We start from the raw sequence: 13,809 nt of genomic DNA, 5'->3' as shown, positions 1-13,809 counted from the left end.
CTTTTACTTTCATTCTACTTATGTTACTAAATTTAATGTGAGTTTTCTGGGAGCATCATACACAATTGTCCCCCCATATATGAGAGGGATCTGTTCTGAGACCCCAGTGAAGGCCTGAAGTCATGGATAGTTCTGAACCCTACATATACTGTTTGGTCCTATATATACATGGCTACGATAAAGTTTAATTTATAAATTAGGCACGATAAAAGATTAATAATAATAATTAATAATAAGATAAAGCAATGATCATAATGTACTGTAATGAAAGTTAAGTGAATGTGGTCTTTCTCTCTCTCAAAAAATATTTTATTGTACTATGCCACTGGTAACTCAGAAACTTCAGAAAGTAAAATCATAGATGGGGGGACTATTGTAGTTGGATTTACAGCCAATGCAATTATAATACATTTAATATAACTATTGATACATTAGCTCTTATGTCGCCATTTTAATATATATATATTTTTTTTTTTTTTTTGAGACAGAGTCTCACTGTGTCATCCTGGGTAGAGTGCTTTGGTGTCACAGCTCACAGCAACCTCAAAATCTTGGGCTTAAGTGATTCTCTTGCCTCAGCCTCCCAGGTTGCTGGGACTACAGGCACCTGCCACAATACCTGGCTATTTTTTGGTTCTACGTCTCGTTGTTTGGCAGGCCCAGGCTGGATTCGAACCTGCCAGCTCCAGGAGATGTTGCTGATGCCCTAGCCTTTGAGCTACAGGCACCGAGCCAAGTCTGCCATTTTATTATTTGTTTTCTTTGTTTCCTTTGATTCTGATGCCTGTGCTTTGTTTTCCTTGCCCTCCTGTCGATTATTTGGACTTTTAAAAATAATTCCATCTTGATTTTAAAGTACATATCTTTATATAATTTTCATAGTGGTTGCTCTGAATATTCATCATACATATATGAGTCACAACAGTCTACTGGTATCAATATTTTACCACTTTGAGTGAATTACATAAGCTTTACTTTCACTTAGGTTCATTTATCTTCCCCACCTTTAAATATCATGATTGTCAAAACACATTTATACTAACTACTTTGAATCAGATGATGAGTCATCTCAACATTGGTATTAGTTGATTACCTTTTCTCATTCCAGTGGTGATTTTCCTGATTCTTGGCAATCTTGATGATTTTGTTTGAACATTTTGTGTATTGCGTTAGGTGATTGCTATTCAAATTGTTTATTTCAGCAGACAGTCATCTCATTTATGTTTCACACACAGGTCTTGGCTTATTTTTTGTGGTCTGTGTTCTAATGGTAATTTAATTTTTAGGGTCCTCATGATGGTGTTCAGCATGACCCCTGGGTGAAGGGCTCAACTACAACTTGAACTGAATCTTAAAATTGAAACCCAGGTAACCTAAAAATTTGTACCCTCGTATTAATTTGAGATAAAAAATTAAAAAATACATTTCAGGGTCTTAGTAGTATTGTTTTGGTCTATTTGATTTTTCTGGGGCTTCCATGCATCCCTGATGATGCTGCCTGAGGGAACAGAGAGGTTTATCTAGGTCAGGCTGTCAGGTGTCTTCAAGTGGGGGGTGGATATGGTGGGATGCTTTTACTGCTGCCCACTGCTGCCTTGGTATCTCTGTAGGGGGTTGGGAAAGACAGTCGTAGACCCACAAAGACAAAGAGCTTTCCCACCCTGGGCTTGAAAAATAACTTAAAGGACTTAGAAAAAAATGGACTTGTACCCACACTGATGCAAATTTTTGGTGATTTATTCCCACCTGCACAGGGGGCCACTGTCCTAAGACAAGCGGCCCTGAAGTGCAGGGTTTTTTGTCTTTTATACCCTTTTTTGTGTACAAGGAATGTTGCCATTGGCAGGGCACCATAGGCAGGGTTACAGTTTGGGTTTATAGTTTAGGTATCAATGGTTACAGCTTGGGTGGCAGTGGTTAAGGTAGCAATGGTTACAGTTCAGATAGAAATAGTTACAGTTTGGGTAACAATGGTTATAGTTCTGTTCCTGGCAACCCTAGGGGGGTTGGAAGGGGGGGCTTGGGAACGGGCTGAGAAGCACGTTCTCTGCCATCCTGCGGGGGCGGGCATGGAAACGGGCTGGGTTACAACAGGCTGATTATTGAGGTTTTCTGCTTATTTTTTCTACCCTGCCATTTTGATATCTCCAAGCAAAAGTGAGGCATCTCAGGCCCTAGAAGAAGGAGAATTCTTCTTTCCTTGAGTATTTTTGGTGGCATTTCTGAAGATCTCCCCCTTACTGGTGGTGCTGGGCTCACCTGAGGGACTCTACTTTGATCTGGGGGAGGAACGAGCTTACCTGGGCTGCCCTCCCTTGTCAGCTTGGAGATCAGGAAGTGTCAGGTCTGGGTCCCCTTCTAATGTCAGGTGAGAAACATAAGCTATCCTGCCTCTTTGTTTTTCCTGGGCTCCCAAGGCAATTTGCTTTCTTCTTACCACCTTTCAGAGCTTCTCCCTAAGTTGGCCCTTGTGTTATTTCCAGGGTTTATACTTGTGCTTAGCAGGGAGAACCAAGGGAAAACAGGTCTGTATCACATTGTCCAGACTAAAAATCTCTCTCAGTTTTTGTGTATAAAATGGTCCTGAGATGACAAATTTTGAGAATTGTTGGCCTTACTAAAGAGTGAGATAATTAGCTTCCTATATGATTTGGATGAACACCAAAAGACTCGTACCCCAAAAACCCAACCTGCCACCCTACTGAGGGCCGTAGTAGGTGAACATACTTTTGGTAACACTGTCCAGGCACTGGCTCATCTGATTAGCTGGTTATTATCCAATGAAAAATCAGAGACTATAAAAGTTCTAAGAATGGGGCATGGGACTGACAAGTAAGTATTGGAAGAGAAAGTCAAGTTCAAGGGATGCTCTCCTTGTTGCAGGGAGGCGGGAGTGAAAGCCTTCACAGGCGAAGGCAGGTGTGGGAGGTGGGGATGAGGATACAGAGATCAGGAGAGGCTCAGAGGAAATAATATAGAAAGACCAATTCTTATCCTCCTTCCCAATTTTGCATACCCAATGACTTCTTGACTTCCTTGTTTTCTTACTTAATGGCAGCAATCAGACAAAAGAAACTTAAGGGATTGACAAGATTTCTCAAAATGAAAAAGTTTAAAAAAAAAAACCCAAACCATTGTACTGATTACCCATAGTTTCCTGGATTCAATAGCTGTGTTCTCTGTCACAGTCAGGCCACCTGGTCCAGCTGCTTTCCTGCAAGAAGCTGGCTGTTTACATGGCAACCAGTGTCTTGATAAATTGAGAAAGTGCTTGAGGAGATCCGAATGAAGCACCTTTTAACTCCATGCAGTGGCCCTCTTCCCAATATTCTACTCCCCATGCTCTCCTGATTCCTGTAATGCCTCCCCTCAAAAGGAAATTGGCCTTCACAAAGCAGCTATTCTTTCCAACAAAAATTTCATTGGAGGAAGCTGGTTCTCTCCATTGGAGGGAAAAATGGTTCCCTCCTGCTCTCAAAGAGCCCATTGCGTTTCTCCTGGAAGTCAGCCACATCTCTAGCTGTGCTTAAATGATGACTTCCAAATGTCTTTGAAGTGCCCAAAATAAAAAGGATAGAATTGAGGATTTGGTGGCCATTAAAGTTTCCAGAAGCTTTTCCCTAAAAACAGATTTTGGAGACATAATTTGGCCATTGTTGTTTTATCTAGTTTGGGTCCCAGTGTCTGTTATGGGATTGGCTAAGGGAGGGAACTTATAACCCACCAGGTAAGACACCAAAAAACCCTTTGAAGGCCACTGTCAGAGGGCCTATAAGTACTTGAGGGTAGTATGAGCACAGTACTCCCACAAGACAAGCCATAGAAGAGGCTAGGAAGCCTAGCAACAAATGTCAATTGAACACCCATTTTGTGCCATAAGCAGCACTAAACCCTGGGGAAATAATAATGAACAAGACAGACGCCATCTCTGCCTGCCATGTCAAGGCAGCAGGAAGCCATCTGCAGCATAAACGAGAATGGAAGTAAATGATAATCAAGGATTTTGGAACTATAATTCTGATTCAAACATTTTCAACATTTTTAAAATAGAAAACATATAAACGTATACCTAATTTGAGATTTATAAAAGTTTAGCAACATCACCTTAGAATTAGGATGGTAATTTCAAAGTTTAAAGTGAGACAATATATTTTTAAGGAGACTACACATTGTCCTGTAAACATGTAACAATTTGCAAGGCGAAACTTCCAGACCATTTTGTTACCCAGATTCCCAACACGTGGTGCCATAACCAATTAAATTCTGCAGAAAAAATAGTTGTTAGACTTTGCCCAACTGTGATGCAATGGCAGTATGCTTCAGAGCTAAGAGCTGTATATCTCCAGATGAGTCTTTAAAAAATATAACATATAGTTAGGACAAATTACTTAAACCTCTGAGCTTATCCTCTAGCCCAGAGCCATCCAACTGAACTTTCTGGGATGACAGAAATGTTCTGTGTCTACACTGTACAATCCAATAGCCCATATGGAGTTATTGAACAACTGAAATGTGGTTAGTGGGAGTAAAAAACTGACTTTATAATTTTACTTCATTCAAATGAATTTAAATGTAGATAGCCGCATGTGGATAATAAGCAGTACAAATGTAGTCTTAAACTGGAGGTGATTCTGTGAGCGTTGGGGGAAAAAAAAGTTCCCCTTCTTTAAGGATGGCAAACTTTTTTCCCCCCTGACGCTGAAAAATATTCTTCTTAGCAAAGTCTCTCAAGAATGGAAGAAAAAGTATCCAATGTACTCAGCCCTACTATGAAACTAACTTATAGCTTTCATATGAAAGCTATAGCCCAATTATAGCCCAAGAATATGGGGAAGAAGGAGAGGGAGGGGAGGGGAGGGAGGAGGATGGGTAGAGGGAGGGTGATTGGTGGGACCACACCTATGGTCCATCTTACAAGGGTACATGTGACTCTTTCTAAATGTAGAATATAAATGTCTTAACACAATAACTAGGAAAATGCCATGAAGGCTATGTTAACCAGTTTGGTGAAAATATTTCAAATTGTATGTAAAACCAGCACACTGTACCCCATGACTGCATTGATGTACACAGCGATGATTTAATAAAAAAAAAAAGAAAGAAAACTACTAAAAAAAAGTTCCCCTTCTTTAGATTGATTCATTCTAAATTGAGAAATTATTTAAAAATTGAAAAAGTCAAGAATATACATTACCAAGACCGTGAACAAGTGGCAGAGTAAAGATTAGTATCAATTTAAACAAAACCCAAGATTACAATTTCCTTCACGGACTCCACTGAATTTAAAAACAAGGCAAAAATACATATGGGACTGAAATATGTGTGACTTCTTTTACAAACCACTGTTTGTTATGAAAGAAAAATAATCCAAGCTATATACCTGTAAATTAATCAACACTTTAAAAATATGTTTAAATGTCTTGTGTTTTGATAATGATCACTCATTCATTATGGTTATGATGCAGCAAGCACTTTGCTTTCTGCAGGATTATTATTCTCCTAATTTACTAGAACAAAAATGTCCACCAAATCAAATAGCCTCCCCTCCTTTTTTTTAGACAGAGTCTCATTTTAACACCCTGCTATTTTTTTGTTGCAGTTCAGCCAGGGCCGGGTTTGAACCCGCCACCCTCGGCATACGGGGCCAGCATCTTTCTCACTGAGCCACAGGCACTGCCCCCAAATAGCCATCTTTAACCTTAAATATTTGAACTGATTTGATTTCCAGTAACTTCATGTATAATTGCTTCACTTTTAAGTTAAGCAATAGTATAACCAAATGATCACTCGCTGTTTAGATTTGACTGCAAAACCAAAATTCAAATATATTACCGCTTTACAATGCATAGCACATATCTTCAGAAAATGAAAACTGTGTTAACATACATGTCCAAGAGGAAACTAATACATATTATAAGTGCCTAAAGTGATATGCAGGAATATTTTGCCCAAGAAATTTTTCATGAAAATTCATTTTCCAGGCTCGGCGCCTGTGGCTCAAGCGGCTAAGGCGCCAGCCACGTACACCTAGGGTGGCGGGTTCGAATCCCCAGCCCGGGCCCGCCAAACAACAATGATGGCTGCAACCAAAAAATGGCCGGGCATTGTGGCGGGCGCCTGTGGTCCCAGCTACTTGGGAGGCTGAGGCAGGAGACTCGCTTGAGCCCAGGAGTTGGAGGTTGCTGTGAGCGTGATGCCATGGCACTCTACCCAGGGGGACAGCTTGAGGCTCCGTCTCAAAAAAAAAAAAAAAAAAAATTCATTTTCCTGAATTGAAATTTACCTTAAGACTTCTTAAGAAGGCATTGAAAATAGTTTGATTAAGATAAAATCTGTCTTGCTTAGGTGTCCAGAAAATAGATGTTAAATATGTATACGAAAATCATTTCTTGGGCGGCGCCTGTGGCTCAAAGAAGTGGGGTGCCAGCCCCATATGCCGGAGGTGGCGGGCTCAAACCCAGCCCCGGCCAAAAACTGCAAAAAAAAAAAAAAAGAAAAGAAAAAGAAAATCATTTCTTCTGTCAACAAACATATACCATGCACCCACTATGTGCCAGGCACCATGCTTGACACCAAAAAGTGACATTCTCTCTGAAATAAGTCCTAGTAATGCATCAACTTGCCTATTGATGAAAATATTATCAGTTGTTCCACAGCCATTGCTGGATCAACTAAGGGACACTGCCAATGCCAGTTATCAATTACCGAAATCTTCCTTTCTTTGACTTTCAAATATGTGTAAGCACAGCAAACAATAACATACTACACATTTCTATTCCATTTGCTGGACTGACACTACTATTTTTTTTTCTTTGGGCCAGCTAGATCACATATGTATAGATATACAACTTGGACTATATACCAACAAAACCAGTTGTATAGTAGTTTAAGAAAAAAAAAAAAGCTCAGGCAGGGTGCCCGTAGCTCAGTGGTTAGGGTGCCGGCCACATGCTCCAGGGCTCGTGGGTTGGAACCCGGCCTGAGCCTGCTGAACAACAACAACAAAAAGCCTGGAAGTATTTATTGGTCACTATGATTGGACCCTGTTCTAAAAGTCACAATCAAGTAAGACCTGATATCATGCTGACTAATTTTTAAAACAATTTAAAAAATTGGACACAAGGTATAAACACAATTTTAATATAATGTGTACGCTTTGGAAGAAAATAATTCACCGCAATTTGAGTGGTACCATTGCAGGTGATTTCTATTTCCTTATTATACATTTCCCTGTTTTCTAACCTTTATACACTGGCCATACATTACATGTATATAATAGACCCCGTGTCTAGTATAGGCCAGTGTAAGGCCACATACAGGGAAGCAGATGATATGATCTTGGACGCCTTCATGCAGAAGGCCTAGGGGCAGACCCAAGTGGCTAGTGACCAGAAGTCCTTTAAGAAAAGATAAAAAAGACTATTTATCGCAGCTCAATTTACAATTGCCAAAACGTGGAAACAGCCTAAAAGCCCACCAACCCAGGAATGGAACAACATGCCATCACATATGTATACCAGGGAATACTATTCAGCCATTCAAAAAGATGGAGACTTTACATCTTTTGTATTAACCTGGATGGAGGTGGAACACATTCTTCTTAGTAAAGCATCTCAAAAATGGAGAAGCAGCCAGGGGCAGTGGCTCATGTCTGTAATCCCAGCACTTGGGAGGGGGAGACAAGTGGATTGCCTGAGCTCATGAGTTTGAGACCAGCCTGAGCAAGAGTGACCCCGTCTCTAAAAAAAAAAAAAAGGTGGGCATTGCGGTGGGTGCCTGTAGTCCCAGCTACTCTGGAGGCTGAGGCAAGATCATGGCTTAAGCCCAAGAGTTTGAGGTTGCTGTGAGCTATGACACGATGATCCAGGGTGACAAGGTGAGACTGTCTCAAAAAAAAAAAAAATGGAGAAGCAGGAATCCAACGTACTCACTTCTGATATGGAGGCAATAGGTGATCTAATACAAGTGGAGGGTGGGGGTAGGGGAATGAGGGATCAGGGAGAAGGGAGGAGGAAGGGGGATGGGGGTTATGGTATAGGGCACACCCCTTGGGGGTGGGACACAATTACAAAAGGGACTTTACCTAACAACCGAAGTCCGAAGTCCGTAACCTAATTCTTTGTATTCTCAATGAATCCCAAACAATTAAAAAAAAAGAAAAAGAAAGGACAAACACTTTTACTGCTCAAAGTTAAATTTAAATAAACATTCCTAGAGGGAAGGGAAAATAGTAGCACGTGTTTCCAGCTCCAAGGCCTGGTTATGTAGCTGCATAAATGTAGTATTCCCTTCTAATGACATTTAACTCCATATAACATCTATGTTTAAATATTTAACAATAACATTTAGAGAACTATTACTAAGCATCAGATAGTTTTGAAAAATAACATGTTTCTAATTATGAAAACAGTATAAAAATAGTATAACATTCTTTGTAGAAAATCAGGAAAGTACAGAAAAGTTGGAAGATAAAATCAAATTATTTATAATTCTGTCACTCAGAGATAATCACCATGGGCACTTCAGTATTTAACCTTCTGGTAATTTATTCCAGGCGTATGTATGGATCCTGCTTTCTCACTTAATATTTACCCTGAGCATTTTTCTATGGCACTGATGTCTTATTCTAATGATTGTCCAATATTATTGAAGACTTTTTTAAAAAATCCTCTTTTCTGGGACGTGCGAGCTGGCTCATGCCTGCAATCCAGCCCTCTGGGAGGCAGAGGTGGGTGGATTGCTTGAGTTTAGGAGGTGGAGACCGGACTGAGCCAGAGCTAGACTCCGCCTCTAAAAAAATAGCCGGCTTTATGGCGGGCACCTGTACCCCAGCTACTTGGGAGGCTGAGGCAAGAGGATCAGGTGACCCCAAGAGCTTGAGGTTGCTATGGGCTATGATGCCACAGTACTCTACCAAGGAAGACAAAGTGAGAGTCTGTCTCAAAAAAAAATCTTCTTTTCTGGATAAACAATGTGATTGTATCTGCTGTGGACCTAACTTGTCATAAGAACAGATACAAAAATGTATCTGGTATTTGAAAAAGAGTAGCTGAGGAGTTTTCTGAATTAGTGATATTTCCCAGGTCTAACCAACGTCAGCATTTTGACTCTAAAATGATTTTGGTCATTCAGCTTGAATGCCTAAAATTGCCTATATTGTGCACAGCAGTAAATCACTCACAGTTTTCCAAAACACAGCCTTCAGATCGGAAAACCACAACTCCCTAAGAAATATTAGATAGTAAAGCATTCATTAAGCCTCTGCTCTTCCCAGGCGTAAGCTACGGCAGGTCCTCCAGCCCGGGCTCTGCCTGCCGTAGCAAAGCAAGACAATCACACTGACCTTAAAAGAAACAATAAGGTAAAACAGAGGGGAAAAAAGGAACCTTAGCACAAACTTCAGTTTCTGAGTAAATTCATTTGTTCGTTGTCAAGCTAAGTAAAGAAAGATATTGTCCTTTTTTTCTGAAAGAAAATTTTAAATTCAGCAGCTCCATAAAATAATTATAGGTTGCCCCCCCAAATATCCATGGGCATGGCACATACTTGCTAAGCAAGAGCTCTAACCATGAGCACACTCATCACAGTTCCTTTGAAGGACAGGAGGGAAAAATCCTGCGTAAAAATATGCAATCTTAGTTTAAAAGGCAACTCCAATTCCAATTATCTATGGTGGTGTGGAGATCCTTTCCTTACCTACAAGGCAGTTTAGGATCAGAAGGACCTTCCAAAATGCGAACACCATTGCGTCAAGGTTTGTTGAGAGCAGCAGGTCCCAGCAGCTTGCCTGGACGAGGCTCAGACTCCAACTGGCTTCTTCAATCACACCGAAGTTTGCTAGGCTTATCTGCTGGGCATCAGCTAGCAAACATGCCTCTTCGGGCTTACTTATTGGGTACAGAGCTTTCTCAGGGCAGATTTGTGTTTCTTTGAAACACTTTTCACGGGGCGTGTTTCCTTGATATATTTGCTATTGTGTTAATAATAAACCCACGTATTTAAATTCTTAAAGCTCTTTGTACACAGATTCTCTGAGTCTCATTGTTTAAAATCAATCTTATTAAAACGTTGTACTGGGGGGGAGGAGATACCGTTGAAAGAGAACCTATGCAAATAAAAGCTGACAAGGCTAATTAATTTCAGATATTTCCATGAAAGTCTTACAGCGCTGATTCACTAACCTCCTTTTACAAATTAGGTTAGTAAATTAATGCTATAAGGTTACTGGGGGAGATGGGGTTTACAGGAATTTCATGGGGGTTATGAAGCGAAGAAAACATTCATTTCTATGTGCACAAACTCTGGACATGTCACTCTTTTCGGAAGCACTGGTAGTTGTTACTACCTTCCACCAAAACTGGCAATAAAATGACTTACATGCTCATGTCTCCCAGGCCAGGGACCAGGTCTTATGTAGGCAGTTCTTGCCTTACGAAAGGGTACGTCCCCATATGTGCTGGTAAACTCATTGACTGGACCCAAGAACACACACTCCTGCAGAAGCAATGCCATATTAGAAGTCTCATTCCCAGACTTAACTAGTACATAGTATACTACTGGCTTGGATTCTGGGTGCTGGGCCATGTAGGATAGAGAAGGAGATGTAGATGGCCGAGAAAGAATGTGTGCCTTTTTTTCCCCAAGACATGACTTGTGCACAAGTTAACATTTTCCCACAAATGACTATTGCATGGCTTTGACACCCACCTTCCTCTCTGCCCTCAAACTTCATGGCTCCCTTTGTCTCTAGTTTGCCCTAAGGGAGAGTCTCACTCCCCAGGATGTCCCATACTCCAAAATTACCCTATCCTTTTCATCCTTATTCCTCTCAGAAATACTCCCCTTCCTCTATGCAAGCAGAAAAATCAATTTTATGAACATTACCCAACCTATTGGCACTATTGAAAATAGAATGTTTGTTTTCCCCAAATAAATCTTTGACCAGGAGCACTAGGATATACAATAAATAGAAGTGGTCTGAGGGAGGAATTTTTGCAGAAGAGGACAATTTGAAGAGTGGCCTTCTGAAGACCCATACCAGCTCTTCTAAGCCTTGATCCTCCCTTGGCCTCTAAGTCCACCAAGTCTCTGAAAGACCCACTGTTTCCCCATAGCTTCCCTGCAAGTAATACTGACATTTCCAGTGGTGGGGAGGAACCATGGGGGAAAAAAATTGTATGTCTTGTGTTTGGAAGCAAGGACTCCCTGTGTCTCCTTTCATGCCCCATAGATGACCATAGTAGAATGGCCATATACTCAATCATTAAAACTAGAACACTTTTGACAGTGAAAAGGACAATTACATGGGACCAAGAACAGAAACTGTGACATTCACGGACAAACCCAAATACCTGGCCATCTACTCAGAGGGGCATACCAGGCAAGCTTGCTAATTAGACCTTGCTAATTAGTTCCATATGTCCAAGCTATTTGGTCCTAAGATGGGTGGGTGGAGGGTATGAAGTAAGGGTTTTGCTAAAAGCCATCTGCACCAGAATCTTTCACACAAACACAAAAACTGTGCAACATTTAAGTAAAACACCTACACTGCTGTTATAGAAGACCTAAGCAGGAAAGGAAGCATTCTGTTAAAACAAATGCTAAGAGATCATCTGAATTTCTTCTTGGAAGTGAATTTTGATGTTATTAAGTTTTGCTTTTTAAAAGTGGGCCATTAAACTGGTACATGAAATATTAAACATCATTTGCATTTTTAAAAATATAATTCTAGGGTGTTGTTTTTTTTTTTTTTTCAATCATTTTTTGAGACATATTGCCTGGGCTTGAGTGCTGTGGTGTCGGCCCAGCTCACAGCAACCTCAGACTCCTGGGCTCAAGTGATCCTCTTGCCTCAGCCTGCTGAATAGCTGAGACTACAGGTGCCCACCACAACACTGGGTTAATTTTTCCCCCTATTTTTAGTAGAGATGGGGTCTCGCTCTTGCTTAGGCTGGTCTCCAACTCCTGAGCTCAAGGGATCCTCCCACCTCGGCCTCCCACAGTGCTAGGATTGCAGGCAGGAGCCACTGCACCTGGCCCATCCTTTGCATGTATATACAACTTTATAATTATAAAAATGCTTTTCCATTTCATCTTTGCAAATAAAATAAATGAGGTAGGTATTATCTCCACTTTCAATATAAGAAAACTGAAGCTTGACAATGTGTTTTTCTCAAGGTCACATAGCAGGCGTTAGAAGCTGTTCTCATCACCCCACACAGTGGCACAGTGTGATTGTAGTGTAACAAATAATGTTACTGCCCCAAGGATTCTTCCTTGGGAATGTTTAGTGATTGTAGTGTAACAAATAATGTTCTTCTCTGGGAACGTTCAATGATTGTAATGTAACAGATAATGTTTCTGCCCCAAGGCTTCTTCCTCTGGAACATTCAGAAATACATGTTATCTGATTTATCCCTCATTTTTAACTAAAACATTATAAAAGTAACTCATTTTGATTACAAAAGGATTTCAAACAACAAAGAAGTATACAGAGGGGGAAAAATGTCCCCATTCGTTCACCCACACTTGTATTCCCATGCCTAGGTTCACAAGCAACGAGAGTTTCTCATTTCTCCCAGATCTTTTTCCTATATGTTTACACATACACATGCACATACATGAGCATTTTTGAAAAAATGATTGCAGTATAATCATACTATACAAATTGTTCTATAATTTGCTCTTTTTCCCTTTAAGACACATCTTTATCATCTCTTTCTGTCACTATGTCCACTTATACCTATATACATCTTATCCATTTTAAGGTTCCCTAGTATTGCATAGAACGCATGTTCCTTAGTTTATTTAAACATTCTCCTATTGGTGAATTCTTAAATCATCTCAATTTTTCTCTATTACAGACAACAGTGCCATGAACACCCTTTTGATAGGTCTCTGCCACTTGTGTGATTATTTCTGTAGATTAGGTCCCTAAAAATGGTATCGTTGGACCACAGGGTATGAACATTTAAATTTTCAGTAGACTATAAAATTGTCCACCAGAAATTCTTTATAAATCTATGCCTCCATTGAGAGTATATGAGAGGGCTGGGCGTGGTGGCTCACATCTGTAATCTGAGCACTGTGGGAGGCCAAGGCAGGAGGATCACTTGAGGCCAGGAGTTGGAGACCAGCCTGAGCAACATAGCAAGACCCTTTCTCTACAAAAAAAAATTTAAAAAAAAATAGCCAGGTGTAGTGGCACATACCTGTAGTCTCAGCTACTTGAGAGAGTGAGGCAGAAGAGTCACTTGAACCCAGGAATTGGAGGTTGCAGTGAGCTATGATGACATCATTGCACTCTAGCCTGGGTAACAGAGTGGGACTCTGTCTCAAACAAACAATAAAAGAGTATGTGAGAGTGCCTGTTTCTCTGCAGCCTTGTCAACAATAAAAATTATCAGTCTTTTATTTTATTTTACTTACTAGTATCATTGATGAAAATTGGTACTGCTTTGTTGTTTTGATTTGTATTTCTCTAATGAAGTTGAGCCTCTCTTCACAGGTTTATAAACTAACTGGTCTGTTTACAGCCTTAGCCCATTTTCCCATCTAGTTAACCTGTCTTTTAATGTTGGAGAAGTGTCTTTGTATGTTATGAATCTCACTCTGGGTTTGGCACCCCTGTTAAAATATTTTCTTCTTTTGTCTTTTACCATGAAGAAACTTGCATTCTGGGCTCGGCGCCTGTGGCTCAAGCGGCTAAGGCGCCAGCCACATACACCTAACGTGGCGGGTTCGAATCCCCAGCCCGGGCCCGCCAAACAACAATGATCGCTGCAACCAAAAAATGGCCAGGCGTTGTGG

The 13,809-nt window shown here is 40.6% G+C and overlaps 1 protein-coding gene across 1 annotated transcript in view; it reads right to left on the bottom strand.

The window, feature by feature from the left end:
• The window catches only part of VSIG1 (V-set and immunoglobulin domain containing 1), a 32,078-nt gene extending 21,494 nt beyond the window's left edge, over window positions 1–10,584 (bottom strand). Inside the window, exons 1-2 of the mRNA XM_012811362.1 lie at window positions 10,434–10,584; window positions 9,697–9,861 (exon numbers count right to left, since the gene is read on the bottom strand). Coding sequence (XP_012666816.1) covers window positions 9,697–9,861; window positions 10,434–10,584 — 316 coding nt within the window. The remainder of the gene's footprint in view (window positions 1–9,696; window positions 9,862–10,433) is intronic.
• Between the last annotated feature and the right edge of the window lie 3,225 nt (window positions 10,585–13,809).

The sequence above is a fragment of the Otolemur garnettii genome, unplaced genomic scaffold (genome assembly GCF_000181295.1).
Source record: "Otolemur garnettii isolate 467f Iridium unplaced genomic scaffold, OtoGar3 scaffold00155, whole genome shotgun sequence".
Lineage (NCBI taxonomy): Eukaryota > Metazoa > Chordata > Mammalia > Primates > Galagidae > Otolemur > Otolemur garnettii.
This window is presented reverse-complemented; position numbering and strand designations above follow the sequence as displayed.